This window comes from Schistocerca gregaria, chromosome 4 (genome assembly GCF_023897955.1).
Source record: "Schistocerca gregaria isolate iqSchGreg1 chromosome 4, iqSchGreg1.2, whole genome shotgun sequence".
Taxonomy (NCBI): Eukaryota; Metazoa; Arthropoda; class Insecta; order Orthoptera; family Acrididae; genus Schistocerca; species Schistocerca gregaria.
The window spans coordinates 429,150,365-429,174,164 of record NC_064923.1 but is presented as its reverse complement, the minus strand read 5'-3'; the positions used below and the strand labels follow the sequence as shown (position 1 = coordinate 429,174,164).

At 45.4% G+C, this 23,800-nt stretch overlaps 1 protein-coding gene across 2 annotated transcripts in view; it reads left to right on the top strand.

Moving 5' to 3' along the window:
• LOC126267351 (uncharacterized) overlaps positions 1-23,800 on the top strand; it is a 191,744-nt gene that overhangs the window by 135,205 nt on the left and 32,739 nt on the right. For both annotated transcript variants that reach the window (XM_049972476.1, XM_049972477.1), the window contains 2 exons: positions 16,065-16,201; positions 22,716-23,063. In XM_049972476.1, coding sequence (XP_049828433.1) covers positions 16,065-16,201; positions 22,716-23,063 — 485 coding nt within the window. The remainder of the gene's footprint in view (positions 1-16,064; positions 16,202-22,715; positions 23,064-23,800) is intronic.

Below are 23,800 nucleotides of genomic sequence, written 5' to 3'. Positions count from 1 at the left end.
GTTCGACCTGGAGTGATATTTCGCAGCACATGCAGCGCCTGCGTGCCCACTCTCTGCTTTTTGGCATCTTTCCTGGTGCGATTACCCTACCCTTCACTACACAAGCGCTACTCAACAATTCCAGGAATTTGAATATAGTGTCCAAACAATCAGCAGCACAAACTTCCGTCGCTAGACGCCTCTAGTTGTGTCCTTCGACACCAGCCTGCCACGTGACGTCATTATGAGTGCATCCGAGGCCCACGGGAAGGAAAGGCCGGGGTGTGTACGTCATAGCACGTGTCACGCGCGCCAGAACCGTTTCCGGCAGGGGACGAGTAACTATTTGAGACGAATTCAATAATTCTTGAGGAAGAGGAGCTTAGTGTTTAACGTCCCGTCAACAACGAGGTCATTAGAGACGGAGCGCAAGCTCGGGTGAGGGATGGATGGGGAAGGAAATCGGCCGTGCCCTTTCAAAGGAACCATCCCGGCATTTGCCTGAAGCGATTTAGGGAAATCACGGAAAACCTAAATCAGGATGGCCGGAGACGGGATTGAACCGTCGTCCTCTCGAATGCGAGTCCAGTGTGCTAACCACTGCCTTGACTGGGGTTTAAACGCATGCAAGCTCTCGATAGCATATGACAAAGTTAAGGCCTTAAACGGATACATTTCAGTTACATATTGATATCCTGTGGACCCTTCACGAAACCAAGCGTTCACGAAATGCGTCAGACAAGCCGACTAGTTCGCTGCAGGGCCTGTATTTCTCGTGAGCCCCGGAGTGGGTCGGTGTACACGTTGTCCTCATTTCATTACAACGTGTTCTACTGTATCTGATAATTTGTAAATAACTGACTTGAAGGAGCAAAGGACCTGCTTTAAGTATTGCATTAAGTATTTTTATTTGATAACGAACTACTGTATGGTGCGAAAAGTGGCAATTGACTCTAATTAACAAAAAGTTTGAAGTCATCCACAAGAGTACTAAAAGGAATGATAAGTGACACAAGTCTACAGGTTGTAAATTCAACTAAATTCTTAGACACTACAGTTAGAATAATTTTAATTGGAACCATCACATAGATGTTGTGGGGGGAAAGCAAACCAAAGACTATTAAAGAGACTGCTTACACCACATTCGGCCGCCCTCTTCTGAATTACGGCTTTACTGTGTGGGATCCGCTTCAGATAGGATTGTTCAAAGAAAGGCAGCTGGTGGTGTACTATCGCGAAATAGGGAAGACAGTGGCACGGATACGGTACACTAATTTGGGTGGCAGAAACTTAAACAAAGGACTTTATCGTTCTGACAGGGTCTTCTCATGAAATGTCCGCCTGCTTAGCTGAGTGAACTGCCACCAGTTGAAGGTGACAGTGAAGTTGCTAACTGTGTGCTACTGCTAAAGACTGAATATCATTCTTCATACTATGAATGCTGTAATTTATGACTGCAATTGTCTGTCGCCTTATTTATGTCATTTCATTGTAAGCTAGCCATTGTTGTTGCTGCTTTGTGGAATAATAATGAAAAAGATGTGATTTTTTTAAAAGTGATTACGTGCTTGTCTACCATGCAACGGACCCGGGTTCGATTCCTGGCCGTGTTGGAGATTTTCTCCGCTCGTGGACTGGGTGTTGTGTTCATCCTCATCACCGGCACACAAGTCACAAAATGTGGCGTCGACTGAAATAAGACTTGCACTCGGCGGCCTAAATTCCCCGGATGGGGCCTCCCGGTTAACAATGCCACTCGATCATTTCACTTTTTTCTCATGACATTTCAATCAGCAATTTTCTTCTTAGACTTTTAAAATATTTTGTTGGCCTCCACCTTCATAGAGTGAAATTACTATCATAACAAAACAAGAGAGATCATGGCTCGTGCAGAAAGATTTAAGTGTTTGCTTCCCTCGTGCACTTGAGGGTAGTTCGATGAACCTTGTGCCAGGCACTTCATTGTGAATTGCAGGGTAGCCATGTAGATGTAGATATAGATGTACAGTTTCACGTATTGAAATCTATTTCTGAAGTTCAACTTAACTGTAATGGGTACCGATGTACTACCTAAAGCGACATAAAATTTGTGCCGGAGTGTGAGTGCGAGTGTGGGTAAATGAATTAATGATCTATAAGACAAAATGGGTAGGTGTGATATATGGAAGTTTGGGTCGGTCCGGTGAGCTTTCTCGGATAGCATAAGTGTGGTGTCACTGCCAGACACCACACTTGTTAGGTGGTAGCCTTTAAATCGGCCGCGGTCCGTTAGTATACGTCGGACGCGCGTGTCGCCACTATCAGTGATTGCAGACCGAGCGCCGCCACACGGCAGGTCTAGTCTAGAGACACTCCCTAGCACTCGCCCCAGTTGTGGAGCCGACTTTGCTACCGATGGTTCACTGCCTACATACGTTCTCATTTGCAGACACGGCACTTTAACATAGCCTTCAGCTACGTCATTTGCTACGACCTAGCAAGGCGCCATATTCTGTTACTACGTACGTCTTCTGAACAGATAATATTGTGAATCATGTACCGTCAAGAGTGTCGTTCATCATTAATGGATGAAAGCTAAGTATCAAACTAATTATTTCCGCTTTCTGAATTCTAATTCCTTGTCATGTTCCAGACCTCACGTCAGTATAGTTCTTCCCTCCTCACGCCAGCCTGCGTGAGCTAAAACGCGTGCATTTCGGCCTCCATTAGTAACACGGTGTTGGTAGTAGGGCGACCAGTCGCGATAAGCTGGAAAACCGAGTTCGAGTCCCAGGCCAGCACAAATTTTCATATGTTGCTTTAGGTAGTACATAAAGTAAAGTTGCATTTCAGGAATAAATTTCAGTGTCATATTAAGCTCTTCAGAACTGCAGCTGAAACCCACCACATGCTTTTGGTGAGCGAACTTTGTGCCAAGCAAGAATGTTTGTGTGGTTTAAGCCATTCAAAGATAGAGGATTTTTTTGGGGGGGATGACAGATACTAGGAGCCGCAGCCATCGTGCACAACTCGAAGAAAGATTGTGTGAAGTGATATACAAGAGCAGAAGGCAGAAATTTTTGTGAAACCGTTGGAATATCATATGTTAATGTCAACGCATTCTGGATGATGAACTGAACTTTAGATGAACTGCAGCGAAATTCGTTCCTCATTTTTTGAACGCCGACCAACGAGTGCACCGGGTACAGGTGTGCACTGAACAGTAAGCAGCAGTTTGAGATGATCCCAGTTTGCTACTCAAGTTCGTAACTGCCGATGTATCAAAACTGTACGGTTTTGGCCCTGAAACAAATCAGCGATCTTCTCAGTGGAAGACACCATCCTCTCCACGTCCCGTAGAAGCGCACCAAGTTCGCAGCGACGTCAGATCACTGCATATGATTTCCGTTTTTTGAATTCATGGAACTGGCCGTAAGGAATTTCTTCCATGTCGTTAGACGGTCATAAGGAAGGTCTGTTGTGATGTTTGGAAGAGATCGAGGGAAGTTGGTAGACATAAACGGCCTAAGAGAAGATACAATAGAGAGTGGTTGCTGCATCATGAGAATGCAACTCAACACATTCCGCTCACTGTGAGGGATTTCGTGACAAAAAAAGAAACAACAACAATATGATAGCTGTTTCCCACGCACTCTACTACCATGATCTGCCCTTTCGATTTCTTCCTCTTCCAGGAAGTGAAACTGAGGTTGAAAAGACGAATTTTGGCTTCAAAGGAGAGATTGAAGCGGAATGTCAACTAATTTTGAACACGATTCAGTTATCAAACTTCCAGCACTCCCTCAACAATGGGAAAATCGTTGGAAGCGTTGCACTGAGGCATAGAGGATTACTTTGAAGGTGACGGTGGAAATTAAGGCGGAAGGTAAGAGTCCTGATTTTATAGGGATATTCATGAAAATTTTGGGTAGCACCTCGTAATGTCTATACTGCTCTCTCATGGTACGTTCCAGTCAATAAGACTACTGGGCTTTGTGGCGGACTACAAGTACTCGTATTTGGGAGTACCAGAAATCAAATCCTGTCTCAGTCATCTAACTTTAGTTTCGATGATTTGTCCAAATCACTTAAGGGTCCTTCTTTCAGCATCACATGGTTCATTTCCTTCCCCATCTTACCTCAGTTGAAGCTTCTGTTCTGTGTCTGTTGACGTAGACGAAGACGGGACGTTAACTTTATTATTGCTTCCCTCCATTCAATAGAATTAACTCAACAACACATCTTTGTTCTTCACTTAATGGGAGAAAGACCTTGAAAGTATTCATTTATCGTGTGTACCTAGCCCGAATATATACAACCGCTCATTCGACGAAAGTCAGTACTTAAAGACTGCAATTTACCCAGATCATACCAGTATACAAGAAAGGAAATAGAAGTAATCCGTTGAATTATAGACCAACATCACTGCCATCGACTTGCAAGTGGTTGTAGAACATGAACTGTGTCCGAACATTATGGAATAAAATGCGAGTAGTCCACAAACGAGGCTACCTACAAAATATTTGTGTGTCCTATCTGAGAATACTGCTCAAGTGTGTGACCCATACTGTATAAGACTAACAGTCGTTACTGGACGTCTGAGGAGAAGGGCAGCACGAATGGTCACCGGTTGGTTTGATTCACGAGAGAGCGTCACAGAAATGTTGAACAAACTGAGTTGGCAGACGCTGGAAGATAGACGCGAATTATACCTCGAAAGCCTTGTTACAAAGTTTGGAAAACTATTATCAAGTGAAGAACCTAGAAACATTCTTCAGCTCCCCGCGTATTGTTCCTGCGAGGACCGTGAAGACAAAATTACTCCAGCTACGTCGCGCATACAGGTCTTTAAGCAGTGCACTGCATACGCAATGGAACAGGAAGAAACATTAATATGTGATACAATGCTAAGCGCCCTCTTCCATCCGTAGACAGTGGTTTGCAGAGTATGTATGTTGATGCACACACTGCACTGACGTACCACTCACGTAGAACGCTTGGGAAGGAACAGATGGCGTACCTCTTTAGTTATGCATGTGACTTGAACTGTCGCGAAAATGAGTCACAACTTTCGGATTGAAGCTAGTGAGTAACCTCAAATGCTCCAAAAATGGTGGCTGCTACATTTTATTCATTGAGTTATTGATGCAGCAAACATTGTTGGATCATTTTCACTGACTTGTCTGCGCGTTTGTGTTTAAATATTGTCATTATTAAACGAGAAATCATACCTTTATCTACTTAACCATTTCTGTACACTGACAAATTGGTGAAAGGAAAGTGTAGCTGAGTCTCTACACTTTGTATTCAATGAGTTATTAATACCAGTTACAGACTATACAGGATCACCAATTTAGTATTGGAGGGCACCGTGGAGGGTAAAAATCGTAGGGGGAGACCAAGAGATGAATACATTATCAAATTCAGAAGGATGTAGGTTGCAGTAGGTACTGGGAGATGAAGAAGCTTGCACAGGATATAGTAGCATGGAGAGCTGCATCAAACCAGTCTCAAGACTGAAGACCACAACAACAACAATCCCTCACTGCAACAGCTCTATCCGTCAATTCCAAGTTAATCAGTTGCTTACATAAGGGCCGGAGGTGATCCAACGCGTTACTGACTTGCTTAATTTGTGAAGCTCTTTCTCTTGAATAAATCATCCAATTTTTCTGAAGTTGTTATCACTTGTTCGTCTGTAAATGAACATCACATCTACCGATTGGCGTCCCATTCGAATAATTCCTTCGTGGTGCGTCTCAGAGTGTATGTGCTTGTTTTTTTTTCTGTTGGTTCCACGATGTTGTAAGCGCCGTAAATGTACACTCCTGGAAATTGAAATAAGAACACCGTGAATTCATTGTCCCAGGAAGGGGAAACTTTATTGACACATTCCTGGTGTCAGATACATCACATGATCACACTGACAGAACCACAGGCACATAGACACAGGCAACAGAGCATGCACAATGTCGGCACTAGTACAGTGTATATCCACCTTTCGCAGCAATGCAGGCTGATTTTCTCCCATGGAGACGATCGTAGAGATGCTGGATGTAGTTCTGTGGAACGGCTTCCCATGCCATTTCCACCTGGCGCCTCAGTTGGACCAGCGTTCGTGCTGGACGTGCAGACCGCGTGAGACGACGCTTCATCCAGTCCCAAACATGCTCAATGGGGGACAGATCCGGAGATCTTGCTGGCCAGGGTAGTTGACTTACACCTTCTAGAGCACGTTGGGTGTCACGGGATACATGCAGACGTGCATTGCCCTGTTGGAACAGCAAGTTCCCTTGCCGGTCTAGGAATGGTAGAACGATGGGTTCGATGACGGTTTGGATGTACCGTGCACTATTCAGTGTCCCCTCGACGATCACCAGAGGTGTACGGCCAGTGTAGGAGGTCGCTCCCCACACCATGATGCCGGGTGTTGGCCCTGTGTGCCTCGGTCGTATGCAGTCCTGATTATGGCGCTCACCTGCACGGCGCCAGACACGCATACGACCATCATTGGCACCAAGGCAGAAGCGACTCTCGTCGCTGAAGACGACACGTCTCCATTCGTCCCTCCATTCACGCCTGTCGCGACACCACTGGAGGCGGGCTGCACGATGTTGGGGCGTGAGCGGAAGACGGCCGAACGGTGTGCGGGACCGTAGCCCAGCTTCATGGAGACGGTTGCGAATGGTCCTCGCCGATACCCCAGGAGCAACAGTGTCCCTAATTTGCTGGGAAGTGGCGGTGCGGTCCCCTACGGCACTGCGTAGGATCCTACGGTCTTGGCGTGCATCCGTGCGTCGCTGCGGTCCGGTCCCAGGTCGACGGGCACGTGCACCTTCCGCCGACCACTGGCGACAACATCGATGTACTGTGGAGACCTCACGACCCACGTGTTGAGCAATTAGGCGGTACGTCCACCCGGTCTCCCGCATGCCCACTATACGCCCTCGCTCAAAGTCCGTCAACTGCACATACGGTTCACGTCCACGCTGTCGCGGCATGCTACCAGTGTTAAAGACTGCGATGGAGCTCCGTATGCCACGGCAAACTGGCTGACACTGACGGCGGCGGTGCACAAATGCTGCGCAGCTAGCGCCATTCGACGGCCAACACGGCGGTTCCTGGTGTGTCCGCTGTGCCGTGCGTGTGATCATTGCTTGTACAGCCCTCTCGCAGTGTCCGGAGCAAGTATGGTGGGTCTGACACACCGGTGTCAATGTGTTCTTTTTTCCATTTCCAGGAGTGTAGAATAGTTCTAGTACCATAACTTGCATTTCCTTCTTTATGCACCTGTAGAAATGGAATTCCCTTACGATCACTTTGTTGTCCGTATGCGTCTGCAGCTCGTCGTCTAGTGGGTAGCGTTACTGCCTCTGGATCATGGGGTACCGAGATCGATTCCCGACCGCGAAAATAGGGAGACCTCACAGTGATAGGAATTTGTAGGGGCGCTGATTATCGCTCCACTGAGCGCCTCACAAACCAAACATCATCATTATATGTCTGTCTGTCTGTCTGACTGTTAAGACCTTTTTTTTTTTCAGGAGCGGGTAGACGTATCAAATTGAAGTTTATATAATATACTAAGGTTCATGGTCCCTTGGCGGCATAAAATATTTAAGCTTCTACGGCAATCAATCAAAAGATACGGCCATTTATGTAATTTCCGCTGACCTAGAATCATGAAATTTTGGCCGTAAGCAAGGTTTCACAGTGCAAGTAAACGGAAAAAAATTCGAAAATCGTTAATTTGTAATTATGTCACATAAAAATATCTTTTTGCCATTAGCACTTACACTGAGTTCATCATCCGTCAAAAGCATAAAAGAAGAATATTATTGCATACCAACATAAAATGTACCATCAGTTATAGTCATGTTTTAGTAGCTAATGAAAGATATGTTATTAATTTTTCTCTCTAGGTATGTAGTCATGTTTCAGTAGCCAATGAAAGATATGTTATTAATTTTTCTCTCTAGGTATGTAAACTGCTTGCTTCTTTTTATATGTGCGGGCTAGTCCCTGAGACTTCAGTAGAGATTTCGATACTGCTTTTCTTAACAGCAGACTGATTTACGAGCAAACTTTGCGTGTATTATTTAAAATACTTCGTGGAAAATTGGCTGAACTATGAAGAATTAGTCAACTGGTTCGCTGAAAACGACGCCATTGTCATCTACCGATGAATGGTAGCCTTAAAACATAAAATTCAAACATTCTCTAAAGTCTTGGAATTCTCGAGAGCAATATTTTACCAGTATTGATATCGATAACAGTCAAACACAATCGAGATCTTTTTTTATATTTGTAATCCGATTCTTCTCCGATCGACAATAAATACTGACATACTGCAAGATTAGAGAGCGATCGCTTCATAGATCACCACTTATGTAGGCAAACCGCTGCAATCGGTGGCTCATCGTTCGTCGCATTGAAATCCCAGGGCATCCGGTGGATCGCACGTCATTCTTGCTTGCAGCATGACTGCCTTTCTCATTAGCAATCCGGCTGCTATTCGTAGCTCTAGTTATTAGGCGTGTTCGTGCAGTTTTGTTTCGTTTCATTTTGCCCATGGTGAGTAAGAACTTAATCCTTTACAATTTATAGTTATTCAGGGACCACGAACGACTCTGAGAAGTGACGTGAAGGCCATAGTTGCAACTTATATTAAGAACTAATACAAAATACACTATCCTATTTTGCAGTGATAGCATTTTTTTATGTCTGTGCTTTAGAAATGATAGAAATTTCATAGCAATAGTAACGGTACACTCAGCTCCATCCGATGATTTTTGAGTTATTTAAGAAATAACCATAGGCATCATTCAACTTCTAAACAAAATGACGTACCGTAATATTAAGTGAAAATTTTAACTGAAATGTTCAGGACAAATCTGTTACACAGCTATAATCAAGTAGCTTGTCATTTAATATGATCCGACTGTCCTTCACACAATTTATAACAAGAGTTAAAATGATCAGCAGAGCTGCTATAGACACAAAAAGACTGCAAAACAAATGGTGTAAATACTTGAAGCTAAGCTACGAAACTAATGAAAAAGAAATTATAGGACTAATAAACGAAAAAAAACTGTATTAGCACACTAGAAAGATTCACACAGACCACTTTGGCGTCTGTGAAAAATGTAATGTATTCTGTAAAGCAACCTAAAGTTCCCAAGAAAAGCGTTATTTTCTGCAGTTATTCGTGGGGATACGGAGATCAGCTCCAAATGCTCCTACTAACCATAGCAGTCTATTTCCATAGCAGAACTTTTCGACACAGTGGCGGCCGTAATGATAGCTGAAATTGCTCGGCAAATCGCTCGTGTGTGGCGGGATCAAGGCGAGCAACCGAGCAAGCGACATCGTATACAGTGGATCGATTCGATCCGCCCGTTATACCAGAATGCAGTAATAACTCTTCTGGGACAGCATAACACTAGATACTGGCTTTGAAATCTGAAACCTGGCTCGTATCAAATAAAATGCTGTCAAATAAAGACAAAAGCACTTTTTAAATATTTTTTTTCTCTCTTCTGCAATCCCAGTTTTACAAGTCATATTGGAGTTATTCCATTTCTACAACTGTATAAGGTCTTATTTAGAGCAGATACATTTTGCTTTATTTGAAGCATCTACAGCGATCACAAAACCACAAGTATTGTGGTTTTGTTTACATATCGATTTAACAAGATGATAAATAGTTCTAGAGTTTCAAATTACTTTTGTTACACACTTTTTTGCTCCTACATTATTTCCGTTCTTTTTCTACACATATACGTCCGATACTTAGCACACTGTAATGCATTGATACACTGTATTTTTTTTTCATTGATATGTTTTATACTTCCACATTCACCTCGTGTACATTGAGCATAGTACATTGTTTTGATCGAATGGAGTACGATCGTATTTTGTTTTTGTGGCTGTGGCGTTCTGCTTTTCCGCTACATAGAAACATGCAGTGGAATATCACCAAAGACCTCTAGAACCGGGTGGTGTTGGTAACAGACGCTCCCTCAGCCACAAAACAATACAAAAGACGGTCGCACTGCGCTTGATCGAAATAAACTACTCGAGCTGAAGTGAATACATAAAAACATGTAAACGAAGAAATATTTTTGTCAGTGCAGTGCAGTGTGATAAGAAAGAACGCCTATGTACAGAAAAACGCGTGGAAATATTACTGGAGTCAAAAAACGTAAATACTAAAAGTTATTTTAAAAATGAGAATTGTTTATAACCTCATTAAACGGGTTTGGAAACAAAATTACAATGGTTATTGCGGTCACTGAATATGCTTTAAATGTATAGACACGCGTCTCGTTCGAGTAAGGTTTTATACAGACACAAAAGCGGGAATAAGAAAATGGCTCTAAGCACTATGGGACTTAATTTCTGAAGTCATCGGTCCCCTAGAACTCAGAACTACTAAAACCTAAGTAACACATCCATGCTCGAGGTAGGATTCGAACGTGCGACCGTAGCGGTCGCGCGGTACGAGGTGTAGGGCCTAGAACCGCTCGGTCCCACCAGCCGGCACGGGAATAAGTCTCATATTATTTGCAAAGGAAAAAGTGATATAAATACCGTTGGAACAGCTGGTCAAGTTTTGGGTGCTGTAGACATCATAAATAGCGGCGTATTGACCCACAGTTGCACTGACTCGGGAATAAGTCTCATATTATTTGCAAAGGAAAAAGTGATATAAATACCGTTGGAACAGCTGGTCAAGTTTTGGGTGCTGTAGACATCATAAATAGCGGCGTATTGACCCACAGTTGCACTGACTCCATTTTCCTATAATATCGCTCATCCCTCCCACCGAAAAGATCAATCCTAGGTCCGAACTTTGCTATTCAAATATGCCGTTTCGTCGCCGACGAAAATATTTCTGAATCCGCTTTGCGCCTCTGCAGAGAGGTGCCTGCGGATTGAAGAAGACGTTTATAAAGCGTATTTTAATTGTGCGATGAAAGCTGCCTTTAATGTCACTCCAACCGCGTGTGGCAGTGATGAGGGTAAGATTAAAGAGCTGCGATTGGCGCCACAGGCAGCTGACAGCCAGTGTCAACAAGCGGGACATTTCTTTTGCTCGCCAGAGGAATCAGCCGAACCATGCACTGTGTAGGAACCTGTGGCTCCACAGTCGCTTTGGGCTGATATTTATCTATACATGCGCCATATAATATTCATTTTCTTATAACCGTTATAGTTATGTAAAATGCCCGACGGTTGAATATTCAATAATAGCAGGTCTTCATACCGTACCACCTAAAATTATTGTTTACTCCCTCTACAGAGCCATCTTCCACTGAACACTGAAACTATTATGAAAACGAAAGTTGCCACTCACCGTATAGCAGAGAAGCTGAGCCGCAAATAGGCACAACAAAAAGACTGTCACCCATAAAGCTTTCGGCCCGTAAGGTCTTCGTCAAAATAGACACATACATGACTGTAGTCATGTGTGTGTGAGTTGCGTTTGCATGAGTGTGTGTGTGTGTGTGTATTTGCGTGTGTGTATGTACACTCCTGGAAATGGAAAAAAGAACACATTGACACCGGTGTGTCAGACCCACCATACTTGCTCCGGACACTGCGAGAGGGCTGTACAAGCAATGATCACACGCACGGCACAGCGGACACACCAGGAACCGCGGTGTTGGCCGTCGAATGGCGCTAGCTGCGCAGCATTTGTGCACCGCTGCCGTCAGTGTCAGCCAGTTTGCCGTGGCATACGGAGCTCCATCGCAGTCTTTAACACTGGTAGCATGCCGCGACAGCGTGGACGTGAGCGGTATGTGCAGTTGACGGACTTTGAGCGAGGGCGTATAGTGGGCATGCGGGAGACCGGGTGGACGTACCGCCGAATTGCTCAACACGTGGGGCGTGAGGTCTCCACAGTACATCGATGTTGTCGCCAGTGGTCGGCGGAAGGTGCACGTGCCCGTCGAACTGGGACTGGACCGCAGCGACGCACGGATGCACGCCAAGACCGTAGGATCCTACGCAGTGCCGTAGGGGACCGCATCGCCACTTCCCAGCAAATTAGGGACACTGTTGCTCCTGGGGTATCGGCGAGGACCATTCGCAACCGTCCCATGAAGCTGGGCTACGGTCCCGCACACCGTTAGGCCGTCTTCCGCTCACGCCCCAACATCGTGCAGCCCGCCTCCAGTGGTGTCGCGACAGGCGTGAATGGAGGGACGAATGGAGACGTGTCGTCTTCAGCGACGAGAGTCGCTTCTGCCTTGGTGCCAATGATGGTCGTATGCGTGTTTGGCGCCGTGCAGGTGAGCGCCACAATCAGGACTGCATACGACCGAGGCACACAGGGCCAACACCCGGCATCATGGTGTGGGGAGCGATCTCCTACACTGGCCGTACACCTCTGGTGATCGGCGAGGGGGCACCGAATAGTGCACGGTACATCCAAACCGTCATCGAACCCATCGTTCTACCATTCCTAGACCGGCAAGGGAACTTGCTGTTCCAACAGGACAATGCACGTCCGCATGTATCCCGTGCCACACAACGTGCTCTAGAAGGTGTAAGTCAACTACCCTGGCCAGCAAGATCTCCGGATATGTCCCCCATTGAGCATGTTGGGGACTGGATGAAGCGTCGTCTCACGCGGTCTGCACGTCCAGCACGAACGCTGGTCCAACTGAGGCGCCAGGTGGAAATGGCATGGCAAGCCGTTCCACAGGACTACATCCAGCATCTCTACGATCGTCTCCATGGGAGAGTAGCAGCCTGCATTGCTGCGAAAGGTGGATATACACTGTACTAGTGCCGACATTGTGCATGCTCTGTTGCCTGTGTCTATGTGCCTGTGGTTCTGTCAGTGTGATCATGTGATGTATCTGACCCCAGGAATGTGTCAATAAAGTTTCCCCTTCCTGGGACAATGATTTCACGTTGTTCTTATTTCAATTTCCAGGAGTGTATGTGTGTGCGTGCGTGCGTGCGTGCGTGTGTGTGTGTGTGTGTGTGTGTGTGTGTGTGTGTGTGTTGTTTGTGTGTTGTGTGTTTCACACGTTCCGCGTCGTAACATTTATCGCGAATATGGTCTACAGAACAAGTAATAAATGAACTAACTGAAATCATATTGGAGTGTATTTTATGTAAGTGGAGGCAGGGCTTCTATGTCTGTATGACTACATACTGGTTATTTACACAGTACTAAATAGTCTTATTACACTGTTGCCTCTGAGACCCCTTCGCGCGAGTGTGATACCTTTTCTTCGTGAAATATGTAAGTTTTTTTAGGTGTATCGCTCCATTGTATGTGGCTGCGAAAAGCACTTGTTGAGTTTGTGTAGTTTGTGAAGATGGAAGAGAGAAGGTGAAGCGTGAAATCTGGCGCCGGCAGATAGCCTGCTCCTGTTGATTAGTACCCATGTGACTGCCCCATCCTATGCACGGATCACCATCAGCCGCTAAGGAGGCTGGGTTACGCTACACTACATACTGCAATGGCTTAGTTAATAACAAAAATTAATCAACAATATTAAACATGTTATTCTTTATATGCTTCAAATAATGCTGTGAAACACCTGTAAATTTGCCAAAGAAAATTATATGCTACATGTAATAATTGGTCTACAGCAGTGAAATGTTTACTGTCTATAGACACTTCCCTGAACCTGTGACTACGGTAATTAATCCGCAAAAATAGCCTTTTAAAACATGTATTTAATTAAAAGCTTATGACAAGGGTATATATGTACTCCTTATTGCAGGCTTATTGCTGACCGCTCTGAGTGTCTATAACGAGTATTCTGCGCCCATTTCTTGACTATTCTGACAAAATTATTTACGAAATAATCAACACCTCACCATGACAATGAATAAGTTAAAAAAAGCTTTATATACATTCATTCTTGATTAGCTTTCGTAATCCCGTAACCTGCTTTTAAGCCTTCCAATTGGACATGTGATTTCTCAAGAACGACTAAAAAGAAAACAAGTTTTTCAGAAGAAAATTTTGTTGTGACCTTCAGGCCGATGACTGGTTTGGTTCCGCTCTCCACATTAGTCTATCCTGTTCAAGCCTCTTCATCTCTATGTAACGACTGCAACCTAAAGCAACGTGAACCAGTATACTGTACTCAAGCCTTAGTCTCCCTCTGCAGTTTTTCTCCTCTACACCTCTAGTATCAAACAAACGATTCCTTGATGCCTCAGGATATGTCCTATCAACTGACACTTTCTTTTCCTCAAGTTGTGTCGTAAATTTTTCGCCCCTATTTCGAGACAGTACCTCCTTAGCTATTCGAGCAACCTCCACTATTTTCAACATTCTTCTCTAGTGTACCATTTCAGAAACCCAAATTCTCTTCTTGTCTGAACTGATAATCGTCTATGTTTCACTTCCTTCAACGTAACAAATTTTTCTTTTCCAAAATCGCTTCTCTCGCTCTTGCCAGTCTGCATTTTATATTCTCTGATCTTCGATCAATGTCACTTAGTTTTCCGCCCAGATAGCGAAACTCATCCACTACTTTTGCGTCTACTTTTGTAATGTAATTTCCTCAGTATCACCTGATTTAATTCGCCTGTGTTCCCTTACCCTTGTTTTACTTTGTTCGTCTTGTTATCGTTCAGGTTATTATCTGTTTTCAAGACACTACCCATTTCCTTCAAATTACCTTTCTAAGCCCTATGCCTCTAATAGAATTACAATTTCATCGACAAACCTCGTAGTTTTCGTTTCTTCTCCCTGAATTTTAATTTCTCCTTGGTTTCCTTTATTGTTTGCTCAATGTAAAGGTTACAACCCGATCTCACTCTCTTCTCAACTGCCCTTCACGTCCTTCGACTTTATAACACCAGCATTGCTTCCCTGAAGTCGTAGTAAACCTTGCTACTTTCAGAATATCAAAGAATACATTGCTGTCAACATTGTCAGAAGGGTTTCTAAATGTACAAATGGTACAATTCCAAGTTAAGTATTAGGGTTCTACATCTCTCCGGAAACCATACTGAGCTTCCCTGATATTGGCCTCTACCAGTCTTTCTTTCTTCTGCAAAATACGAGGGGACTTCGGGAAGTAAGTTACACATTATTATACCTGCCCAAGTAACTTTTATTGAATGCTACACTACTCTTTTAAGTGCAACAGATACATGATACTATTTTGCAACGTAGTCACCAAGTCTCTGTAATGAACCGACGGAACTTTCTATAAATCGTTCAGTTCCTCGACGATAGACGACGATCAAGGAACCATTCGAGAAACGCTTGTGTGAACGTTCTCATTCCCAGAAAGTCTGCGATTGCTGCGTAGTTCCCCGATTGCCTGCACATTGTCGTCTGTGAACCATATTGATGGCCTTGCCTTATGATCTTTAACACCTACGTATGTGCGGCATTGGTCAGGTTATAGGCACCATTTCACTACCGCTGGACGCGACATTGCAGACTGTCCACATACCACCAGAATTTTACGGTGAAATCTGCGTGCAATTTAGACGTTTTGCCTACAAGAATCGTACTTCAACTTTGGAGTGCATTTCCAGTCGCCCCGCCGTTTCCTCCCATACTGTTAAGACACCTGTTAACCGTACGGCGCGGCCGGCCGTTGTGGCCAAGCGGTTCTAGGCGCTTCAGTCTGGAAGCGCGCGACCGCTACGGACGCAGGTTCGAATCCTGTCTCCGGCATGGATCTTTGTGATGTCCTTAGGTTAGTTAGGTTTAAGTAGTTCTAAAGTTCTAGGGAACTGCTGACCTCAGTCCCATAGTGCTCAGAGCCATTTGAACCCATTTCAACCGTACGGCGGCTTCGCTTCCGGCTCACGGGGTTCCGGGTTCGATTCCCGGCGTGGTCAGGGATTTTCTCTGCCTCGTGATGACTGGATGTTGTGTTCTTCATCGTCATCATTGACTCGCAAGTCGCCGAAGTGTCGTCAACTAAAAAGGACTTGCAATACGGCGGCCGAACTTCCCCGCATGGGGCCTCCCGGCCAACAATGCCATACGATCATTTCATTTCATTATTATTATTATTATTATTGGGTAAAATTTACACGTATGCCTTAAATTTTTCTTTACAAGCTACTACTGAAATCACGAATGGCGTTAATTCTGTTTGCAGCATTATCGGGCCTTGCTGGATGGTGGGCAGTGGCAGTGGAGCCTGTCACCAACTTCCTGTGGAAGGTGTACGCCCCACTTGAACGCGTGGAGCGGTGTATCATGAAGATGGCCAACATCCTCTCCATGATCAACCAGGTGAGTGCTGGTGGCGGCACACCTCACATGCCCCATCTGCCCCCCCTCCCCCCACACGCACACACACAGACACACACTTCCTCTAAAGAGTGGGACCCAGAGAAGGTGATACCGTAGCCTGTGGCCATGCAAACATCTTACTCGATCCTTCTTACAGTCGTGAATCAAACAGTTTGATCATCGATTAATCAAAGTAGGTGAACAAGAAGGCAGTATCATAGACATAACAAAGCGGGTAGCGCCAATTTCACTGTTCTTTTTCTTGTGCCTTTGCCCTGGGCAGTGTCGGCATGGTTATTGACGGACGTGGCATATTGTTAGTTTAATGGGTGGCCGCATTCGCTTCCTGTAGCCACCCCTTTACTAGCTTGGGAAGGAATAGGTGTATTCTGTCTGCTCGTAGTGTTATACATGTGAAAAGTGAGCGAAAGTTTTCTAAATGCTTGCGAATCGTGTAACTGTGGCGCGACTTGGGTACCGCCCGGTACTCAGCGCGTCGGATGTGGGGAACCGCCTGAAAACCACAACCAAGCTGGTCAGCACACCGACCCTCGTCGTTAATCCGCCGGGCGAAATCGATCCGGTGTCGGCGCACCTCCCTGTCACGGAAGCGGCGCTTTAACGCTCACTGATATCCGGGCGATTCGAGCACCAATTTCTTCATTATATCAGATTATTTAAGATTTACGTACAAACAGGAAGACGAATACTGAATACAGAAATTGGGAAGGAGGAGCGCAATTATATTGGATATCAAGTCTCACATGTGAACGAAATTCAGTTAAAAATAGAAGTTACAAAGTGATATCAAGGAAGCCACTACAGGGCTGAGACAAGAGAGAGAGTGGGGGGAGAGGGGGAGAGGGGGAGAGGGGGAGAGGGGGAGAGGGGGAGAGGGGGAGAGGGGGAGAGGGGGAGAGGGGGAGAGGGGGAGAGGGGGAGAGGGAGAGGGAGGGAGGATGAATACACTACTGGCCATTAAAATTGCTAGACCATGAAGACGACATGCTACAGACGCGAAATTTAACCGGCAGGACGAAGATGCTGTGAGATGCAAATGATTAGCTTTTCAGAGCATTCACACAAGGTTGGCGCCGCTGGCGACACCTACAACGTTCTGACATGAGGAAAGTTTTCAACCGATTTCTCATACACAAACAGCAGTTGAGCGGCGTTGCCTGGTGAAACGTTGTTGTGATGGCTCGTGTAAGGAGGAGAAATGCGTACCAAAACGTTTCCGACTTTGATAAAGATCGGATTGTAGTCTATCGCGATTGCGGTTTATTGTAGCGCGACATTACTGATCGCGTTGGTCGACATCCAATGACTGTTAACATAATATGGAATCGGTGGGTTCAGGAGGGTAATACGGAACGCCGTGCTGGATCCCAACGGCCACGTATCACTAGCAGTCGTGATGATACGTCTTCCGTCTTTGCACCAGCCGCTGACTTGATAATCGAGCGCATGATAAGTCACACACGTGAAATCATCGCGTTTGATAACGGCCTTCGAGAGAGAACATGTATTTGGGCTCAAAGACACCGGTTGGAGTAATCAGCGAATAGGTCGACATTTGAATAGAATCGATATTACCATTCAACGTTGTTGCCAGGAGTGCGTGAACCATGGCCGAACAATGCTGCCAAGTACGTAAGTGTGAATTACAAAGTAGTCATGCAGATGAGCTCGTAACTTTGGTACACGTTGATCGCAGGGTACGGCTACGCCGAAAATCCCAGAATACAAACGCCTACGTGGCAGAGATCGCTAACCCATGCACGTCACGTGGTTCTCGACTGGAGATATGCCGATTCGGATCCTGCAGTGCTAGTATTTGGCCGACAAGTGGAGCAGAGGTGATGACGTAAGGTTCCTGATCACCAGTCTTTGCGCCAGTGTCCTGGATTAAATTCCAAACCTCTCCATAGTGTCTCATAAAGTGAGGGCACCTGAGACTACTGCCGGTGATCCGTCTGTTGGTTCTACATCTACAAACATACTCCGCAATCCACCACACGGTGCGTGGCGGAGGGTACCTCGTACCACAACTAGCATCTTCTCTCCCTGTTCCACTCCAAAACACGACGAGGGAAAAATGACTGGTCTATATGCCTCTGTACAAACCCTAATCTCTCTTATCTTTTCTTTGTGGCCATTCCGCGAAATATAAGTTGGCAGCAGTAAAATTGCACTGCAGTCAGCCTCAAATGCTGGTTCTCTAAATTTCCTTAGTAACAATTCACGAAAAGAACGCCTCTTTTCCTCCGGAGACTTCAACCAGAGTTCCTGAAGCATTTCCGTAACACTCGCGTGATGATCAAACCTACCAGTAACAAATCTAGCATTCCGCCTCTGAATTTCTTCTATGTCCTCCCTCTATCCGACATGACAGGGATCCCAAACGCTCGAGCAGTACTCAAGAATAGGTCGTATCAGTGTTTTATATGCGCTCTCCTTTAGGGATGAACCACATCTTCCCAAAATTCTACCAATGAACCGAAGACGACTATCCGCCTTCCCCACAACTGCCTTTACTGTCCCACTTCATATCGCTCTGCAGTGTTACGTCCAAATATTTAATCGACGTGACTGTGTCAAGCGCTACACTACTAATGGAGTATTGAAACATTACGGGATTCTTTTTCCTATTCATCTGCATTAATTTACATTTACCTATATTTAGAGTTAGCTGCCATTCTTTACACCAGTCACAAATCCTATCCAAGTCATCCTGTATACTCCTACAGTCACTCAACGGCGACACCTTCCCGTACACTACAGCATCATCAGCAAACAGCCGCACATTGCTATCCACCCTATCCAAAAGATCATTTATGTAGATAGAAAACAACAGCGGGCCTACCACACTTCCCTGGGGCACTCCAGATGACACCCTCACCTCCGATGAACACTCACCGTCGAGGACAACGCACTGGATTCTATTATTTAAGAAGTCTTCGAGCCACTCACATATTTGGGAACCAATCCCATATGCTCGTACCTTAGTTAGGAGTCTGCAGTGGGGCACCGATCAAACACTTTCCGGAAGTCAAGGAATATGGCATCCGTCTGATACCCTTCATCCATGGTTCGCAAGATATCATGTGAAAAAAATGGCGAGTTGCGTTTCGTGATGCTTTCTAAAGCCGTGCTGATGCATGGACAGCAACTTCTCTGTCTCAAGGAAATTCATTATATTCGAACTGAGAATATGTTCGAGAATCCTGCAAAAAAAAAAAAAAAAAAAAAAAAAAAAAAAAAAAAAAAAAAAAAATGGTTCAAATGGCTCTGAGCACTATGAGACTTAACAGCTATGGTTAGAACTACTTAAACCTAACTAACCTAAGGACATCACACAACACCCAGTCATAATCCTGCAACAAACCGATGTTAAGGATATTGGTCTGAAATTTTGAGGCTGCGTCCTTCTACCCTTCTTATATACAGGCGTCACCTGCGCTTCTTTCCAGTCGCTCGGGACTGTACGTTGGGCAAGAGATTCGCGATAAATGGAAGCTAAGTTAGGAGCCAGTGCAGCAGAGTACTCTCTGTAAAACCGAATTGGAATCCCCTCAGGACCTGGCGATTTATTTAGTTTCAACCCATTCAGCTGCTTCACACTCCCAGGGATGTCTATGACTATGTCCTACGTACGGGAATCGGTACGAGACTCAAACGGCGATATGTCTGTACGATCCTCCTACGTAAAAGATTTCTCAAATGCTAAATTTAAAATTACAGCTTTCATTTTGCTGTCTTCCGTTGCCAGGCCAGACTGATCAGTGAGTGACTGGATGGAAGTCTTAGACCCGCTTACCGATTTTACGTAAGACCAGAATTTCTTTAGGTTTTCAGCAAGATCTTTTGCTAAGGTATGACGGTGGTAGTGGTTGTATGCTTCGCGCATCGCTCTTTTTACAGCAGCACGAATCTCTACAACTTTTGCCTGTCCTCATTCTCCCGATCTTTCTTGTGCCGGTTGGGGACCTTAAGCTCGGCGTCTGTTTTGGTGTTATTCCAGAGGCGTAGGCTATGTACCGGCACCAGATCTCACCCTCTCCCTTCTATCATCATCATCGTACAACACAAACACAACACTACACTATGCACACATCCATTACGCTCACCTACACTCTACAATACATATGTGACGCGACTCACACATATCCGAAAGGAAAAAGGCCAGCGTGCGTGGAGCAAGAAAACCATTTCTGACAGAAAGCTGAACCCACACAGCGGGATATCCCAGCTAACAATGCCACACTACATTTACATTTTTTACCCCATGAAGCGACGCATCCCTGTCATCGAACAGTGCGCCGTAGAAGCAGATGCTGAAGGGCGGAGGTGTTCTCCTGGAGTGTGGTTACATGGGATAATCTGGGGCTCCTGATACATCTACCAGCATCACTTAATGACGAATAAAATAATAATCTATGGAACGACGATGGCCACCCTGTTCACGTAACGAACGCTGTAAAATTAAACACTGTAAAAAGTTCGTCATGGTGTACAGAGAAAAACATAGCTGCAAGCTGGAACATAACGGTTGCCATCTACACGGTGTTGACAGATCACAAAAGAGAAAAGTAGCATGACAGCGTTCGGAAGAACATCCAACATGCCATACGTGTTTCTTTTCCTTCGCTTCTTATTTCCGAAGTATCCACAGTGGCGATTTTCTTCGCTACCTTGTTATCACATAGGTATCACCTCGATGTCATGCGTGCATGAGGATGCCTGATTTTCTACGTTTTGGAGCAAATTTCACCTCAACACATCATTCTCACTGCGAAAATAAAAACAAAAATGGTTCAAATGGCTCTGAGCACTATGGGACTTAACTTCTGAGGTCATCAGTCCCCTAGAACTTAGAACTACTTAAACCTAACTAACCTAAGGACATCACACACATCCATACCCGAGGCAGGATTCGAACCTGCGACCGTAGCGGTCACGTGGTTCCAGACTTGTTCACTAGAAGAGATGTGTTTCGCAGTGTCGAAAATGAACGAGTGCTCATTGCGAATAAAGTACGCATTTTATAGCTCAAGTTTGCTGCACATTTTTCTTGTTTTGGTCCATACTACCACCTCTGAAACCTGCCTAACCCACAATCTCAGCAATAACACTAATGGTACATGTACTTCCCTGTCAGAAGTATTAGAACGATTTTCGCTTATAACTTTCGAATTGGTAGTTTCTGGACCAACACCTCTTACTTCAATTTGATACATTTAACCTTCTCAATTATCCCTGAGGCAACGGCCTTGCCGCAGTGGTTACACCGGTTCCCGTGAGATCACCAAAGTTAAGCGCTGTCGGACGTGGTCGGCACTTGTATGGATGACCATCCAGGCCGCCATGAGCTGTTGCCATTTTTCGGGGTGCACTCAGCCTCGTGATGCCAATTGATGAGCTACTCGACCGAATAGTAGCGGCTTCGGTCAAGAATACCATCTTACGACCGGGAGAGCTGTGTGCTGACCCCACGCCCCTCCTATCCGCATCCTCCACCGAGGATGACACGGCGGCCGGATGGTCCCGGTAGGCCACTCGTGATCTGAAGGAGGAGTGCTACTACCCCTGAAAGTTTGTAATATCATTATGGAGTCGTCCTGTACTGTTCTTGCCGTATCCGTGCCCGCAACACTGCAAGTGCCATTCTATCTTGCCCTAGGTAGTAGTCACAATGGTTTTGCTTATCAGTGGATGTGCGAACAATGTACCAATGTCTAAGAATCATGGCCATTTGGACTAATGTACTGATAATTTAGAGCCGAAACCCATTTTTTAAATTGTTATATTAACTGATATAATTCATCGGTTTCATTTCAATCGTCTGTCTCTGTTCACCTAGTGTTGGAGTTCTACAAATTAGTAGGCCTACGCTACATCTACATGGTCGTGAGTTTCTCCGGCGTATTTGATAATCAAAATATCCACGGGTGTACTGCCTGTCTACAGTGTCCAACAGGCACAATATTTCGGCGATCATACATGTCGCCATCATCAGGTGAACTCACGGACTATGGGACTTATCATCTGAGGTCATCAGTCCCCTAGAACTTAGAACTACTTAAACCTAACTAATCTAAGGACATCACACACATCCATGCCCGAGGCAGGATTTGAACCTGCGACCGTAGCGGTCGCGCGGTTCCAGACTGAAGCGCCTAGAACATCTCGACAACTGCAGCCGGCCCGGTACGGAGATCCGTACCGGCACGTTCACAGGAGCTCAGTCCGTCAGTTCACCTGATGATAGCGACATGTATGATCGCCGAAATTTTGTGCCCGTTGGACACTGTAGACCGGCAGTACACCCGTGGATATTTTGATTACCCTAAGTGGTCATTTCCAACCACAGATCTATCAGGCGTGCTGGCAGAGTAGAGTCTACAAGACGATAAAATACTTAATATGTCTTGCATAGCTGATATGAGGAAGTAACGGCTATTGGCTAGTAGCAGGTCCTGGGATCGCTCACGAGCCTACGTCTGTGTTGCAGCTGACGTTCTTCACGCTGTGCGACCGTCTGCTGATGCCGGGCCAGCGGCTGACGTGCCTGTACTCGCTCATGTTCTACAACGTGGTGGCGTACTGCGCCTCCTACATCAAGGAGCTCATCGAGAAGGAGGACTGGTCGCCGTACGTGACGATGGCCGAGCACTCCAACATCAAGCACCTGGCCATGTCCGCCACCAAGATCGTGCTCGAGTGGACCAAGGCGGTGACGTTCGTCATCACGGTGGTCTTCATGCTGCTCGTGTTCGGACTGGAGCAGGGCCTGCAGCACTACCAGCCCACGGTCCTCTACACCGTCGTCACCTGGATCTACTACATGGCCACCGAGAAGGTAACACCGCACTCTCTGCCTCAAACTAATGGCTAGTGACGTTATCGTTCGTCTGCCCAGAGGGTACTAGGAAACACACCGCCTAGCAATACTAGGGTTGTTCGGTAAGTCTGGTGAATTTCTATGAAGGGATGGAACATTTTCGTTGCACCTTCATCGTTGGTAAGCCTGATTACTCCAAGGATCATATAAATGCTTTCAACATTGTTCAATGCACAGTTCATCGTTGACAGCCGTCTCAAATAGTCAGTGGGTCGACTGCGATTGAAAATGGATAACACCGAGTTTCGTACTTTTGTTAAACATTTTCATTTGAAGGATTGAAACGCTGCACAAATCAAAACATAATTGGATGTAATTCACGACGACTCTGCACTATCTGCGAATATCATTCAGTTTTGCATTAATGAACCCGTTGCCAAAACCTGTGGTATGTTAATGCAAGACGTCGAAGAAAAATTCGTTTGGCTACTGAGGCTGTAGGCATCTCAAATGAGCGAGTGCATAATATCCTGCACGGACAATTGGCTGTGAAAAATCAATGTGACAGATGGATATGGCGATTGCTCACAGTCGACCAAAAGCGTATCCGGCACAATTTCAGCACAATGACTGGTTGTTTAATCGCAGTTCGCAAGATTTTTTTCATCGACTTGTGACTGTCGATGAAACCTGGATCCATTATTACTCACCAAAGTTCAAACAACAAGTGAAACCACAGCGTACTACATATTATT